The 17,989-nt window shown below is 36.5% G+C and overlaps 1 protein-coding gene across 3 annotated transcripts in view; it reads left to right on the forward strand.

Moving 5' to 3' along the window:
- The window catches only part of Rap1gds1 (Rap1 GTPase-GDP dissociation stimulator 1), a 171,215-nt gene that overhangs the window by 150,020 nt on the left and 3,206 nt on the right, over positions 1–17,989 (forward strand). For all 3 annotated transcript variants that reach the window (XM_063247320.1, XM_063247322.1, XM_063247321.1), the window contains 6 exons: positions 98–229; positions 1,136–1,270; positions 1,781–1,906; positions 2,617–2,756; positions 10,021–10,147; positions 16,119–16,247. In XM_063247320.1, the coding sequence (XP_063103390.1) occupies positions 98–229; positions 1,136–1,270; positions 1,781–1,906; positions 2,617–2,756; positions 10,021–10,147; positions 16,119–16,247 (789 nt within the window). The remainder of the gene's footprint in view (positions 1–97; positions 230–1,135; positions 1,271–1,780; positions 1,907–2,616; positions 2,757–10,020; positions 10,148–16,118; positions 16,248–17,989) is intronic.

Consider the following 17,989-nt stretch of genomic DNA (forward strand, 5'->3'; position numbering starts at 1 on the left):
TCATAATAATTTGTGTCTCCTGTTGTGTATTCATTTGGGAATATGAATTTGTCACTCCTAATTTAAATATTTAACTATTTGTTTCATTTACCTCCAGATGAATCCATGCAGAAACTCTTTGAAGGAGGGAAAGGCAACGTGTTCCAAAGAGTCCTTTCTTGGATTCCATCAAATAACCACCAGCTACAGCTTGCTGGAGCATTGGCAATTGCAAATTTTGCCAGAAATGGTAAACATATTAGCTCTCCCAGAGTAAATCAGATGTTGGGCTTTTAAAATTTTTTAAATTTCCTGTCACATGTACCTAAAACAGGAACATTTCAGAAATTTGTGTGCTGCTTTCTTAATTTTCAGCAGTGTACAATACTTATAGTGACTTTCCTATTTTAAATTCATTTGTTGGGTATTTTTTGAATTAGGCTGACCTTGAACTTGCTTATATAGTGCAGATTAGTCTCAAACACACAGCAATCCTCCTGCCTCAGCCTCTTGAGTGCTGGAATTACAGGTGTGCGCCTCCGCATCCACCCATAATTTGTACTTTGACGTATTTCAGACTGGATTTTTGAATTAGGATTGCTCAATCTGTATATTAAAATGGCTGACTTACCCCATTTTTTACTCCTTGTTTTTGGAAGTAACTCTGTAATAATGAACTTAAGACTGGCAAAATACTGGTAATTACCAAAGCTAAATGTGGGATAAATAATGGTTTGTTATATATAATTCTCTGTTTTGAAAAATAAGTATTAGCTATGTTAACAGAAGTTAAATGTCACTAATTTTAGCAGAACACATGCATACTTCTCTGTAAGTGAAAAGTGTTGGCAGACACTTCAAGAATGTAGTTTCTATTTCTGATAGATGCACACTGTTATCAGACTACATATGGGATTTTTCTGATCCTTCTAATTTTCAAAATTTTGCCTAGGAATTTTCATAATTAGACTTCTTAGGAAATGAAAAAAACAATCTATGAATCTGAGGGGAGAAATAATTGGAGTTCATTTTATTTTGATACAGCTCCATTTTTCCCTGTGTAGATCATGACCTGGTACAGTACCAGTATAGTATCAGTACTATAAAATGTTCCTACATATTTTTAAAGAGGATTAAAATTATATGTTTTATTCAGATGGAAATTGCATTCATATGGTAGACAGTGGAATTGTAGAAAACCTCATGGCTTTGCTGGACAGACACGTGGAAGATGGAAATGTAACTGTGCAGCATGCAGCCCTGAGTGCCCTCAGAAATCTAGCTATTCCAGGTAAGATTTAAAAATAGGAGAGAACTCTGTAGAAAATAAAATCTGTTATGGAGGGAAGATAATTATTCTATGTGATTGGTGGACCTTCCAGGATCAAGAAAAGGGAAAAAAAGTCTTCAAGTTGTTTACAGTTTTCTTATTAATAAATAGAGAGTATAACAGTAATATTGTGTATTAATGTCTGCATCATACTAATACAGTTGGATAAAGGATAATTATAAGGGAAAAGATTTATTAAAGTTGAGGAATATGCCTTTTGTAAGTAAGGCAGCATGTTTAGATTTTCTTAACAAATTATATATGTAATTGTTTTGAGATTAGGTTAAAAAATACGATTTTGTATGTTACACTCCTGTAGACAAATAAGATAAGATACATATACAATCTCATTCTTAAAATTTATAGATAATATAATTTTTGACATAGAAAAAGACAGTAAATGTGTTTTGAATTGAATGTTTATCATCAAGAATGCTGACACCACTTGAACCATAATCTCTCTCTTTCTAGTTGTAAATAAAGCAAAAATGTTGTCAGCTGGGGTCACAGAGACAGTTTTGAAGTTCCTTAAATCTGAAATGCCTCCTGTTCAGTTCAAACTTCTGGGGACACTAAGAATGTTAATAGATGCCCAAGGTAAAAGAAATGCTTTCCTGAAGTGCATTAATGTGTGATACTCTTAAATATGCTTCTGAGTAAAAAGGGACTTAGTTTTTAGTGTTCAGAATTATTTAATTACAAAAATAAAGGCAAATAAAGGTTAAGAGATTGGTTTTGTAATCTACTCGTTAGTTCTCTTACTTTTTACAGCTGGCTTTCAGTGGAAATTATACTGATAATCCTGGCTTTCAATTGCTTTAATATGGTTTCCTGAGGATTTCTGTTTTGACTTTACCTATCCAGTATTTTCTATCTCTTCAAAATCTTGTTTCAGTACAATGGCAGTCAAAATTTTTAAAATTTTACAAACAGCATTTTTCTGTTTGCAGAAACAAAATCGTGCTAGGGATGAATTATGTTTATTTAGCCATTTCTAAATTCTAGGGGTTCCTCTACATTGATTGCTTGGAGTCTGTTTAAAAATCCTTTCTTACAGTCTGCCAGAGTACTAACAGAATTTGAAAAATAAAGTCATTTAGTTTTGTATTTTGTATGAAAGCTCTTGACTCAGTGGAAAAAAGCCAAATAGTACATCAGGTAAAGAGTATTTGCAGGTTTTGCTTTAATGAAATCATTGTGCTGTTTTTCGGACAGTTTTTTTTTTTTTCATACTCTTTAACATTTTTAACAAGTTTTTCAGATGATCGGCTATTAGTAATTTCTTTTGTTTGCCTTCTTTCCTGCAGCAGAAGCTGCTGAACAGCTGGGGAAGAATGTTAAGTTAGTGGAACGCTTAGTGGAGTGGTGTGAAGCCAAAGATCATGCCGGCGTGATGGGAGAGTCAAACAGACTGCTCTCTGCCCTCATCCGACACAGCAAATCAAAAGTAAGTTTCTGAGGAACCCAGTGCACACACAACTTCACAGTGGTGGCCAGTGCTGTAGTGCCTACATCATGAACTTTAGTTTTTATGTGTTTTATGTAAATAGATGAATCAAAAATTCAGAGAAAAATGAAGATTGAACCTTGCAAAATTTAGTTTTATTCCATCATAATTAAGAGTAAGATTTTAGTTGGATGTGGTGGCTTATACCTATAACCCCAGCACTCAGGAGGCTGAGGCAGGAGGATCACAAATTTGAGGCCAGACTGGGCTACTTACCAAGTTCAAAGCCGCCTGTAATTAGATAGCAAGATATTATCCCCAAGAAAACCAAAAGCCCTGAGTGGGGAAGTAAAACTAAATAGGGATGGGTTTACCTTTTTTATTTGCCATTTAAATGATCAAGGGTCATCACATTTAGATACAGTAATACATAATACTGAGGTGATACCAACCTGTTGAGTATTGTGAGGATTCAGTGAAGTCATGTCTACCAAGTGGCCACTGATGGTACCACACACATAACAAACATTCACTAAATGGAGGTTGTTATGGCTATTGATCCTGACATTGTCTTACTTTCATCACCACTGTTTCCAGCATCAGTGTCAAACACCTTCTGTGTCCCAGGTACCAACTATGCCAGCTGTTGGTACTTAGAAATGAAATGACACCTAGGCAGTGAATGTTGCTCATGCATGCCGTATCAGTATCACCAGCTTTGTCATTGCCTACATATGGTACACGATCCATGAACAAACAGAAAGAGGAAATGCAGCTGTTTGTTTATTATCTAGATTATATAAGTATTCTTACATTGTTTTCTAAGATAAGCCTTTTGTACTTGTTGTACAGCTGCAATAGTGATTGTTTCAGAAGAAAGTCACTTTAGAATTCAAACTTAATATTTATAGAACAGATAAAAAGATGTCAAGAGAAAAAAAAAAGTAAAGGTATTCCCTTAACTCAAATAGATCTAGTTCATATAAATAATAGACTTCATTGTCATAGCTGTCTCAGCCAGCTCAACTCACAAGTGTTCCCATCAGATAGACGCTGTGTGTTGAGATCATCCACTGGGGAAAGACTCTTATTACCTGCCTTATCCAGAACCTGCTCAGATATGGAGAAAAGAAAGCAGGTGTACAAAAGTGCAGAAGACAAGAAACAGCCTAATTTTAGAAAGAAACTACATGCAGTGGAAATGTATAGGGACAGTGGCCAGAGAGGGTGAGAATGGGAGAAATGAATGACATGGTAAGGGGGAGACTGGATTTGTTTCTTGGGAAAAGTAGGAGCTGTTAACAGGATCTAACTGACAGAGTGCCATTACATAGTTCTTATTTAGAATTTAATGGAGACAAGAGTTGAAAAGTTAACCCCAAAATATCCATAAGATATGATAAGCATCTAAATTGAAGTGGTTTGGGTTGAATAATTTGAAATTTCTGAAACTGTCTACCAGTTTTCAGTTTTCACTTGTTTCATTTCGTGGTTCAGCTGACCAGTAGCAGTAGGTTGCAGTGGAAAAGAAGAGATGGACCTGAGAAAGAAAGGTTTCCTGAAAGTTTCCAGGAAGAGGTGGTATAGATAATCCCACATCTGGGGCTTGGCCTCAGGTCGAGTCGTGTCATTCATCAGAATCAGACATACTGGGAAGAGAGGCTGCTATCACTCCCTCACTTCTGCCCAGCCCCTCTCCTGTGCTTTTCGTAGGGATTTACCTCTAAAATTCTTTCATCTTTGAATCCCTTTGCTCCATTCCATAAATATTCCCACCAGTAGCTTAGCAGTCTGGCAAAATCATAATTGTTTCACATTACAAATAAGAGAAACATTCCTTACATCTGAATTTGGAACTCTCAGATAAAATTCATATTACATGTGGTAGTAAGGCCCACAAAGTCATGATTAATTCATTATGAATGAACAGTATTGATACAGCCAAACCCTTAGTGGGAGCAAAAATGTGTTCACAGAAAGATTGATCTCAGCTTTTCAAATGATAGTATTTAGCTAAAACTATTCAAATGCTATAATATTAAGTTGAAATTTGAAGATTTTTCTTTTTTTAAATTTTATTTAAGGAGAAAAGAAAAAAAAAAGCAGGGAAAGGGTACAAGTTATACAGATTTATAGAAAAAAAATGAAGAGTAGGAAATCACTAGTTAATGGATTACATATTGTCATCTTAGGAAATTTGAAGATTTTTATGGCATTGTGAATTTCATGTATCATAGATTTCTCTTTCCCTTACCTAACCTTGTAGTATCCCCACCAAAAAAAAGTTCCATGTGGGTCTTTTGAAATACAGGAGAAATATGACTGTACTTTCCTAACTCAATGTGTATATATGTCACAATAAACAATTAGAAATTTTATAGGATTGTATAATCACAGGACTTTAGGTTTACAGTTCAGTACAAATGGTATTTTTTCCTTTATATATCTTTCCTATAGTTGGGAGTACACTACTATTAAGCAGCAATAGAGATCTTGGTTCACATGCTTGGTCAGAATCATACAGATATATTCTTTATATGAGTACCAGATCAGAGCTATTCATTTTACCTTGTTTTTAAATTTAAAAAGTACTGAAGTGCAGTTAGCCAGGAATGTAGCTTAGCAGCACAGCATCTGCCTGGCAAGTGAGAGGCCCTGCGTTCGATTCCCAGTACTAAATAAATAAATGGATTTGATGATGTCTTTTGAGAAACAGTTCTCAAAGTATGTTGCAAATAGTAATTGCAAGAAATGTTCGACAGAATGAAAATGGTTGTATGGTTGAGTTGATTACAGAAATAGTCCTTCACTTTCCCTTACTTCTGGGCCTCACAGGACACTTACTGATATTCTAGAGAAACTCCTTAACTGTATGTGATCTTCTGATATCCAGACTGTTTTACAAAGCATAGTTTTACAAGTGGCATCTAACATGTACTGTACTTTGGAAAATATTGTTCTGCAGTACGACTTTAAAATTATTACACACCAGCTACAAATTTGTCACATTCTTGTCTTTAACCAGCTGTTAACAATCACAGCTATCTATTTGTATTTCTTCATATGATTTTGTTTTATTACCCATTTTTTCCATTTTTTGGTTTTTCATCAGCACACAAATGTTTCTTATCTGAGCCTGGGCAAGATTTTAAGACCAGGGGCTGGGGATTTAGCTCAGCGGCATAAGTGCCTGCCTTGTAAGCAGGCAGTTGTGAGTTGTGAGTTCGATCCCCGGTACCGATAAAAAAGAAAAAGACCAAAAAAAAAAAAAAAGATTTTAAGACCAGCAACTTTCCAAAGCCTCACATTTTTGCAGTCTCCTTTCAGTCATGCAATATATGATTATTGGTTCTTTGGGGCATTAACCAACCAAGGTGATGGAAGAATTTAATGATATTTAATTCCATGACTGAGAATGGATGTAAAATCACTAAAGTTCAGACTGGAAGTTATTTTAAAGATGTTATTTCCAAATCATTATGCGCATACGGCAACAGAAGAGTATCATGCCTCAGACAAAAACCCCAGAGTTGTTCTTAAGGCCAGGTTGTAGGCATTTGTACTGCGATCTATACTTTCTTCTAATGACTACCCCCACCTGCAAGGTTTCGTCTCATAAGCCTGCCACTTAACCGATGTTTTCTATACATTGTGGCTTTGAGAAAACACCAGCTTGAATATTTGCAGTACTACTTAGTAGCGATTTGACCTTGTGCGTTTTAAAATTTTTTTATTATTTTAATTGTACAGATTTTATGAAGTAAATTTTGATAATTTGATAGATAATATACACTGTGTAATGATAAAATTAGGGTAGTTAACATTTCTATCTCTTTTAAATGTATTAAAATTTTGATTAACCTGATAACTTTTACATATTTATGAGATAAGAGATAGTTCTGTACATGTGCAGAATTACATATTAATGAAATCAGGGTATTTAATGTTTCTTTTTCCTTGTGTTTTTGTTTGAAACCTCCCAGTTCTTACTTATGCTTATTCATTAATATGTGACAGAGTGCAGGGAGCTGTGGTCTTGTGCTGTGCTGTCAAACACTGGAACTTCCTATTTCTAACTCTGTTTCTGGTTATCCAGTCTCCTGCTGTTCTTCTCACCCACCCCCCAACTCTTCCCAGCTTTCTGGTAATCACGTCTATATTCTGACTGACTTATTTATTAACATGACAGAGACCATGTGACATTTGTCTTTCTCAAATTTAACATAAACTCTGTTCCATTTCACTGCACGTGGTAGCATATCATTATTTTTACAGCTAGAGTTCCATTTGCATATATATTACGTTTTATTTATCCATCCATCCACCGATGAATATTTGAGATGGTTCTGGATGTTAACTGTTGTAAATGATACAGTAGCAAACCTGGTCACATAAGGGGAGGCAACCATCTGATATACTGATCCAGTTCCCTTTGTATGTATGCACATCCAGATCCCTTGGTAAATCTATTTTTAGTTTCTTTAGCAGCCTGCAAATTGTCATGACCTTTAGGGATTTGGTATTTAGCTGTATTTTGAGTACATAATGTCCTGAGATCTCAGTTCAAGAAAATCCTTAGGAGGTGGCCATGAACTTCTCTAGGAATTTCAGTTTCTTAGGTTTAGCATTGATGTTTCAGGTTCTGTGTTCTACTTCTCCAGTTCTCTTCAAGTTGAAGTGTGGCATTTTGAACTCCTTGGGTTGTTTCTGTGGTGGCTGCTACCATATCCCCACCCTACTGGCACTTCTATGATTAGCAGGCCCTGAGCTGTCATCACCAACCCTTCATGGAACAGGGCACCCATAGCTTGAAGGCTTGTGCTACAGGACTGCAGCCATGTTTGTGCCACTCAGATTTAATTCTTAAACTTTGAAGATCATATGCCTTTAAAAATTACTGAAAAAAAAAATCACTCTGAAGTCTCTTGTAAAGTTCAGCTGTTTAGACGTCTGCACTGACTCACTCAGTTCCACACTCCTTAGTCATCTGAGCCATGTGCAGAATAGACTACTACTGTTCTGTGCCAGTAGGTAAACTCACATTTTCCCTTGAAAGAGGGTCCTGGGCTAGCTAAATGAATAGCTGCAGATAGCAAAAACAGGAAATAAAATGTTTTCCTTTACACTAAGTCTGAAATCTCCTGCTTATGAAGTTGGTACTTTACCCTTTACAATATATAAATTCTTTAGCTATTAAGCTAAAATTGTGGTTAAACAAATCTAATCATTTTCTCATTCATCCAAGAAACATGTATTGAAATCCCATACTGAGAAGACTGATGATTCAATAGGGGGAAAAAATGCTAGAGGACTCAGTGATTATGCCAACCTCTGCAATCTTAATTAATTGATGATCTCAAACTCAGTCCTATCTCAGAACATTCTGCTGTGATCGACTTCATATTATATAGCTTTTAACAAAGTTTTGAACTATTTGTTTCAGTAATCAAGTGATTACTGAAACAGTACTGTTTCAGTATGCGAAATAGATGAAATTGTTGGCATAGGTCATTTGCTTTAGTTTTATGTATACCAAAACTTAGTTTTCAATAAGAAAACTCCTTGAGAAATAGAAACATAAAAATACCAGTAAACATTTGTTAAAATAGTTGGAGCAAAGCTGGGCATTTTAAAAAGAAATAATCATATATGTTTTGGGAAGAGCCATAAAACACCAGCTTTATTTGAGTTTAAGGGAGGGACTGTTCATTTCTGATATACAGACTTCCTTTACCCATTCCTTGCTTTTCTACTACAGTGGACATTCAAGGTGAATTGAAAACCAGAAGAGGACATGACAATCTGGACCTTCCCATGCATCCATAATGTGTGCTTTATTTACTCAGAACAAGATAGTGTGCTTTTTTATAAAATACTTTCATATTTTAAGAATTATGATTTAAATAAACTATCATCAAGCAAGCAGTAAATCAGAATGTTAGAAAAGGTTTAAAAGACAGTCACTTGATTTTCTCGAAGTTAATGGGAAAAGACTAAATGCTAAAACTCAGCTACCATAAAAATGCTTAGACTCTACTGATTTCAAATGTTTGGTCACTAAACAAGTGTGGGTGCCAAGTAAAGATATTTTCTGCCCAGAAATTTAGCTCAGTGGCATAAGCACCAAGTGTGAGGTCATGAGTTCGATCCCCAGTACCACCCAAAAAAAAAAAAAGATATTTTTGGGGGGGCTGGGGATTTAGCTTAGTGGTGTAAGCATCTGTCTGGCAAGCAAAGTCTCGAGTTCAGTCACCGCAAAAAAAGAAAAAATATTTTCTGTATTTCTTAAAATATACATAAAATGGAAGCATAAAAGAAACCTCAAAAACCTTTGTTCAAATATTTGAAAAAATATTTATAATTATTGTGTACCATTGAAACTAACAGAATACTTTAAAAATATCTACAGCTTCAAATTACTAAAAGTAGCAAAAGTTAGCAAAGAAATTACTTTTTAAGTTTTCTAAATTTGAGATGTCAGTCTAAATCATATTTAATCTGAGTTCTATGCCAACAAAACCCTTAATGAAATAAAAGCAGTATGGTTACTGGAAATAAGTGATTTTTTTTTATTCAGTCTTAACTTTTTCCATGTATGTGCTGTCTGTGTAATAACTTCATCAGTCACATACTTACATCACATAGCAGCATAGATAAACGCACAGGTAATAGTGGCTGGGTTTGTTGTTGGCACAGTCAGTGACCCCCTGCTTGGGGAACAGCTTGGGCACCAAGAGAAACGAGGGCAGAGAGAGGATTTGGATGAAAGTTCTGCTAAGTCCTTGAGCGTGCAGTTCCAGCAGTCCAGTTGTTATATTTGTCAGAGTGAATCAAGTGGCAAAAGGTAGTTTGTAAAAATTATTTATAAAAACTGTAACCAGAGGATATGGAATTATAAAAATTATAGAACTTTTTTTAAAATCTAGGTCTTCTTTTAAGGATCCTGGGGAGGTCAACATTTAGCCAGTGGTGCTTTTATTTCTTTGTGTTTGGTAGCTTCTAGGCTTCTCTTGTATCCCACATGAAATGCAGTGGTCTTTTTCACTCATGCAGTGTAAGTTGACATCTTTTGATGAATTTATTTAAAGCTAAAAGCTTTTTCCCTTTTCTTTTGTGAAGAAAAAAATTTATGATTAAAATGAAATGAGTCATCCTGGACACTGTCACAAAACCACTCAACCTAACAATGAATTGACTGATTTTAATGTAGCTTATTTATGTTTAGAATTAAATTTTATAATTCTGTGATGTTTATTTATTGTAGGATGTAATTAAAGCCATTGTACAAAGTGGTGGCATCAAGCATCTAGTTACCATGGCAACTAGTGAACATGTAATAATGCAGAATGAAGCCCTTGTTGCTTTGGCACTAATAGCAGCTTTAGAATTGGGTAAGTACTTAAATTACAAATTTATTTTCTCCTATTTTTATCTTGGATGAAGGGAGCACAAAATTTCAAAGTCAGAACCTTAATTGAAAGTATTTTGCTCTAGGTAATTGTATTTGAAAATACGGAAAGTCATTAGGTTGCTACCACAGTTGTTCCTTTTGGTTATACTTTTGGTAACATATTTAGGCCAGTGCTTCATGGTTGGTCTAACTTTTAAGCAATATCTCAGTTTATAGCCACATAGAGAATATAGAAAATATTTTCAGCAGGCCTTCCCAGAAAATTCTTGAGAATAAAGTACCCTACAAATTAACCCTAGAATTGCAGTTCAGGAACTTGCAATGTATTAGAAATGCCTTAAACACCCCAGTTAATCAACTGAAATTAGAAAAATCAAAAGTATGTTTACCAATTAGGTAAAACTTGTAATTTGATTTTTTCTGTAAACCCCTTAAGCCTGACAGGACTTTACTGGTTCAGCCACAGACCAGAGCTGCCTTTGCACTGGCTCCCTTCATGCTTGCTTTGAAGTGGAAAGACAATCCTGCTTCATCCTCCCACTGCTGGGCCTCATCTCTTGGCTTGTGCTTTCCTTCCAGCTACACTGAGGCGTCATTTAGTCTCGGTCCCAGCCAAGCTGCAATTCTCAGACTCACTTTACTTTGCTCACTCACACACAGTTACATGTTTTCCTTGCACCCTTCATCCTACTCACATATATTCTTACAGCTCTCCTTTTCCAGTGGTTTTTCCAGGTGTAGGATCACTTTCTTGGTTTTCTCTTGCTGGGACAAAATAGCCAAAATGAAGGAAGAAAATGTTTATTAGCTCACTGTTTGTGGAGGTTTCATTCTATAATCAGCTGGCTCCAAGGCAGGGTGGCATAGCTCTGAGGCACCACTTGAAGGCAGCAGCCAGAGCAAAACAGGGGAAGAACGAGCCTCTATTCCTCCCTTATATTGTACAGAGACCACAGCGGCTCTCCAGGGCAGGTATAGCACTCACACAATCTCTTTCCTCTTGCTCAGGATGAGGATGCTACAAACAGGTACTCTGGCCCCCTGCTGAGTCACTTAGTTAAAATTCTGACCTTCTCCATTTGACACAATGAACAGTATCCTAGAAGGGTAACTACTGGTTCTCTACACTGCAGGATGTAGAGCTGCTGAGTCACTTAGTTAAGCTTCTGGACTTCTCAGGTTGACACAATGGATGAACCCTAACAATCCTGAGGCCTCCCCATGTTGGCCACTCCTGCAGTTCCAGCACTTCCTGCTCAGCTGGCATTGCCCCACTACGCCTCCCCCTGCTTGTTTCCTATTTGAGGTGTAGGTTTGGTGTCTAGTCAGGATACTAAGTACAATGCCTTGCTAGCCCTTCTCATTATGGGCCTTAGCAGGGCTCTGTCTCTGCTGTTGCTGTGTGGTGCTGCACCTCTTTAGGCTTTGCCTGATGGAGAGGGAAAGCTCCCATGCTGTGGGAGACCTGGTTCCCCCAGGAGCTCAGCTTTATGTGAGAAGCAAGTCTTGCCCATTTCAGAGTCGTGGCCCACAGGCAGGAGACAGCAGGCCTGTTGGAGGTAAGCAGAAACTGTTTACAGTATTTCAAAGGAACTGGAAAGACCAGGAAGGATTACAGGAAGACTTTATTATATGACCCAGACACTAACCATGCTCAAAACCTAGCTAGGTCCTGAACCAAGGAGAGGTTCCTTCCACACATTTTGTGGTGTCAAGTGAGTACAAAAGTGCCACAAAGGCAATTAGTGACCTTAGCTGAAAAAAATTACATTCTTTCATCTCAGAATGTTAGGGTGCTGGGAATGTTATCACCCCATTTCTTAAGTTTATGTGTGTTGGTACCCTGTATTGCGTCTTTAAGAGAGAAGAGTCCCATGAGAGAACTGCCTGATACGTTTTCCTCATCAGTGAGAAGAGCATAGTATTGCTAATGAGAAAGGCAAGTTCTGGTTTCTGAGGGAGGGGTTGATGGAAGAGCTGCTTGCCTGGAGCTGGGAAGATTTTACACAAAGAAAGAGAGGCTTGGTTTCTGTCAGTTCTGCCTTACTGTGACCTAGACTTCTGTTCCTACTGATTCTACTGCTAACTTTGTCCTGTTAATCTTCTGTACTACCACAGTTTCTAATGCTTTGTAACTGCCCTCACTCCATGAATTTTCATCTTCTGTGTCACTATTCTATGTAGAGTGGATCCTTGACTTAAGAACTCAGTTCTTTTCTGAGGGTTGATTGTAACTGAAGTTGTCAACTGAAGGCTCAAGCTCATTTACACAGCCTTCAAAGTCTTTCCTCTGTATATACAGGCAGATCTCAGTGACCTCAGAAAGACATTGGCCCAGGATTTCCCAATTTAGTCCCATACAGGAAAGGATGTTTTAATGTTCCTTCCAGAACTCTTAAGGGTTAAATCTGTATCTGAGACCACTTGGAAGCACAAAACATCCAGCACTTTAAAAAGATGTGAGCTGTAAATGTCAGGCTGGTCAGAACAGCAGGGTCCATTGCATTTGATGTTTAGAACTCCCCTTTTGGAGTCTACAAGATTGCTTTAGCTTCTAGCTTTCAGCATTCCTCTCGGCAGCATTCTCTATAAGAAGCTAGCTCGTATCCACCTAATTTGGCTCAGGAACCAACCCTGGTGCAGTAAGTCAGATTGTACATTAGAGCCATGGAGCCCACAGTTAAACCCTGGGGCTACTTTATACAAAGGAAGGCTGGACTTGGATCTGTCTGTCCAGGTCAAGGCTGTCTTGGGAAATACTGTTAACTCATTGCCTCTTAATTCCTTGTGATGATTTATAGCCATATTTCTCACACTGAGACAAATGGACCCACTCGTGCCAATCTTGGAAAAACAACGCATGCATACACACACATACACACACACACACACACAATGTAGCTTCCTCCAACTTCAAGTATAAAAACATTTCATTTTTGTAAAGGGTTTAGAATTCTTAAGCAATTATAATTTTTTAAAATTACAAGCATATTACACATACGATGTAAAATTGCACAAATTTTAAAGGTAATGCACAGGAATTCAGGAGCATTTACTTATGTGTATGAAGCAGAATTCTTGACCTAAGTTAACCATTCTGTTCTCCAGCACTGAACTCAAGTAAATCATACGACTTATCACCAAATTGAAACTTCTGTGAATGCTCTAAAAACAAATTTGTTGCATACATCACAAAATACCCATTGTACCCTGGCTTTCAATAAAAGCTTATCTCATTCGTGTAACTTCTGTTTACCAGCTTATAAAAAGACAGACCTCAGACTTTGCAGATTACTCCTCTGGGATCTGCTAGTGTTAATAAAATTTCCTTTTTTCTCCTGAGCTCCTGGCTACTATTGACTGTTTTTCCTACATTTACTCTCAGAGATTTTGTCTACAGTTCAGGATGCTTTGGTGGTCCTGCCTTAGCCTCATGGATTAAGTAGACATCACAAGTCAAAGGTCCAGACACCTCTGCAGGTTGTGGAGTCCGTGAGGGCACCTCTGCAGGGTGTGGAGTCCATGAGGGCATGTCATGTCAAACAGAGCAAATGGCCTAACAGCTCGAAGTAACGGGACATTGAAAGAACATGCTTGATTACTGAGCCTAGAGCAGATCTCGTTTTGTGCCCTCAGTGTATCTTCCAAGCAGGCTGTAGTTTTGTCAGCTTACTGATAGCCGTTGCTTGGTTCTGGTCACCTTAACCATAGGACTATGTAAACACATACCATAGCTCTGTTGTTACCTAGCATTTCTTGGGTTCTTTAAGCCTGAGATATAAAAATAAATTCATTCTGTCATTTTAATGCATAACGTGCTGTTGTGGGGTCTAAGAGACAGGAGGGCCCAAATGGGAAACACAAGGGTTTTATTTTACATGTGCATCAGCTTAGCAGATAAATCCAGAAGACTGAGCAGAAGGCAGAGGACAGATTTCAGCTCTTACACGTCTGGTCAAGGGGGCTGGTCTTCAGCATGGAGCTTGTGGACAGGCAGGGCAGTTTGTCAAGCTGTGACACTTTTTGTATGTTGGTGGCGCTGCTCAGTCCTAAAAGGGTGTCATGGAAGCGGGAGGTTATGAGGTTTACATACAGGGACAAGAAGATACTGCTTTAATGCTTTAAAAACTGTATTTTCTCAGTCTTGTATCTTTATAGAATATTTGATATTATTTTTTGGGTTTTTTGTTTGTTTGTTTGTTTGTTTGTTTGTTTGTATTTTTACCGGTACCAGGGATTGAACTCATGACTGCCGCTGAGCTAAATCCCCAGCCCCAAATATTTGATATTATTAAGAAAGTATCATTATCATTGTTTGCATGTTGAAACAGCATGGTAAAGACTTTCTGTTTAAAACATAATTGTTTCAGGTGCAGCTGAAAGAAGAGCCCAACCTATAGCTTCCACTCTGCCTGCAATCCTGGAAACCTCTAATCTGCTTCCATTTCTGAAGTTGTCATTTTAAAATGTTAACCAGTTAGGTTATAAATTACGGTTTTAAGGAGAGTGGCTATTCTTTTCCTGCTATGTAATTCCAAGAGTCATCTAGGTTTTTGATCAATAGTTCATGCCTTTGTGTAAAATTCCATTGTATATATGTATTGGTTTGTGTGAGCAGCCACTGTCTGGGCTGATTCCAATTGAAGGCTTTAAAAAAGAAAAGCTGCCATGAATATTTGAGAACAGGCCTTTATATGAACGTAAGTGTTCATCTTTCTGGATAAATGGTATGAGTGTAATTCCTGGGTTATATGGTAGCTATATAATTTGTTTTCAAAGAAACTATCAAACTCCATAATGGGTACACCATTTCACCAAAACTATACGAGTGATCCAGTTTTCTCTTCATCTTTACCAACATTTGATATTGTCACTGTAGTTTTTAGCTGTTCTGACAACTACATTGTGATCTTTCTGAGGTTTTAATTACCATTTCCTTAATGGCTAATGATATTGAACATCTTTCCATGTGCTGCTATGCCATATGTATTATTTGGTGAAATGCCTGTGTATCTCTTTTGCCCATTTTCTAATTTATGTTTTAACTATCGAGTCTTGAGAGCTCTAAAGTAATTTTGTATTTTATATGTAGATCTGTGGTCCGTGTTGAGTCTGTACGAGCTATAAAGGTTTAGGTCAAGTTTCTTGTGGGGTGACACATGCTAACTAATTGCTCATTGTCAGAATCAGTTGAGCATATATGTATAGGTCTATTTCTGGATTCTCTTTTCAGTTCCTTTGAGCTATGTATTTCTTCATCAGTAAAACCACATTCTTTAGTTACTATATGCTTTATATTGTGTGTAAAGTTTTCTTCTACTTTCTTTTTGAAGTTCTAGGTGTTCTAGGGCCTCTGGTTTTCCATGTAAATTTTGTTATAAGCTTTTTTTTCTTTTTTTCTTTTTTGGTACTAGGATCGAACTCATGACCTCACACTTGCCAGGCAAATGCTTGCACCACTGAGCTAAACTCCCGACCCCTAAGCTTATGTTTTCAATGGAAAATCTTTGTAGGGTTTTAATGGACACTTAACTGAATTGTCAGTTGTCAAAAATACATACTAAAATATTTGTGGAAGAAATTAAATGATTTTTATGTAGGATTTACTTTAGGATAATTTGGGATTGGTGAGAGTAAATGGATGGAAACAAGATTGGCCGTGATGATAGAGACAGTTGTTAGACCTAAACTCGTAAAATGTCTACTGAAATCTAATTGTGTATTCACAGAGTATGAATTTGGTATTATCTACTTGTCCCTTTTGTTTTTTGGTACCTTGCCCTTGCCAGGCAGGCAGTTACACCACTGAACTAAATCACCGGCCTCTCTACTTGTCCCCTTTGAAAGATTTTATCTAAGTTTCTAGAAGAGAAAGCAGTGATTTTTGGTTAGCCTGATGGTATTGAATTTATCCACAGTAAATATAACTTGATGTTTGTTTCATATTCTAGGCACAGCAGAAAAAGATCTAGAAAGTGCTAAGCTTGTACAGATTTTACACAGACTACTAGCAGATGAGAGAAGTGCTCCTGAAATCAAATACAATTCCATGGTCCTGACCTGTGCTCTTATCGGATCTGGTAAGTATGTATTCATCATCTAGTGCCCATTAATATACTACTGATGTCAAATATTAGACGTATGGTAATATTGACTGTGCATTTAAAAAGCATTAGAAATTAATTTATGGAGATGAGATTACTTTTACACAAAATATTAACAAACTTCTCAATATTAGAAATATAAAAATAGACAAAAATCAAACAATTATAAATTTCACTAACCTTAAAATGTTGTTTTATATAAAGAGCAAATTCGTATTTGTATGGTATGATACCAGCAAAGGAATTTATTCTAGAAATCATTGGGATGGATATATATATATATATATATATATAGTACATGGACTTTATAAAAAGACTATTTTACTGTTACATACAGTGCTTTCCTACAGTGCCAGTTAGACCCTGTTGGGAGTGGCGTTGAACTTTATTTTTGCTGATTTTCTGTCACGTGTTGAGAAAGGGATATTATAGTCTCCAACTATAATTGTAAATTTTTTTTCCTTATTTCTATCAGGTTTTTTTCTTCATACATTTTTTTACTCTGTTGTTAGGTGCATGTGTTGTTGGGATTGCTGTGGCTTCTCGGTAGATTAATACTTCTGTAATATCCCTCTCTGTCTCTGATAATTTTCCTTGCTCTAAAGTCTCCTTTATCTGATGTTAACATAGCTGTTTCTTTCTTTTGAAGAGTATTTACATTCTTTTTTTATTCTTTAGTTTCAACCTGACATATAGTTAACACTTGAAGTATCTCATAGACAATATATAGTTGTCTGTTGTTTTATAATCTACTGTACTGAAGGTTTTTATTTGGTGTATTTAGACCATTTATATTTAATTTAATGTAATGGTTTATATGTTATGACTTAGGCCACAGTTTTATTTTTGCTTTTTAGTCTGTTGTTTTCCTGTTTTTTTTTTTATTTCTGTGAGTTGCTTGAAAGTTTTTAGTCCCTTCACTCTTTTATATTTATAACTATCTCAAATATTTCTTCTATATTTAAAACTAAATTAGACAGTGCTATAATTTTTGTGTCATCTATCAGAATTTGAAATCGTCTTATGAAAAGTCAGACAAACTTTTAAAGTTTGCCTTATTTTTGTTTTTATTTAAAATCATTCCCCTTCTATTTAGAGAATTCCGTTTAGCCATTATTTTATGTGAGTGTGCTCGCAGCATCCTTCTCTTTGTTTCCCCTCTCTGAGAATTTCTTACTTTGCTTCATTCCTGAAAAATACTTTCCCTGAATAGGATTCTGGATTCACAGTTCTTTTCCTTCTATTCTTGAAAAAGTACTGTGCCATTTTGCTCTAGCCTCTTTTCTTCTGTTTTTGTGTCTTAAAACTCACAATTTCCTCTGTTCCCTCCATTCCAGTGTTGAACCTATTTTTATTTCAGTTATTGTTCTAAAATAATTATTGTTTGGGTTCTAAGATTTCCACTTGCTGCTTCATGTATTTTCTGTTTCCTTGCTGAGATCTCCTAGTTTTCAAATTTGTTTTAAGCAGATTTGTAGCTCTTTGTTGAAGCATGTTTTAGTACAGTAGCAGTAATTGGAACCATTTTTAGATGTGCATTGGTGGCATTTTAAGTCCATTTGTGTTGCTTTGGAACTATTACTGCTGTGTTCACCAGACAGAAACTTGTTTCTCATTTACCCTGTCCTTGCTTCTTGCTGCCATAATTCTGTTTCCGTCTTTGTGCGTTTTGACTGTTCTGGGACCCCCTCAGCTAAGTGAAATGTAAAATGTTTGTC

Source organism: Cavia porcellus, unplaced genomic scaffold (genome assembly GCF_034190915.1).
Source record: "Cavia porcellus strain 051 isolate PalLab524CR breed Dunkin Hartley unplaced genomic scaffold, mCavPor4.1 scaffold_4, whole genome shotgun sequence".
NCBI lineage: Eukaryota > Metazoa > Chordata > Mammalia > Rodentia > Caviidae > Cavia > Cavia porcellus.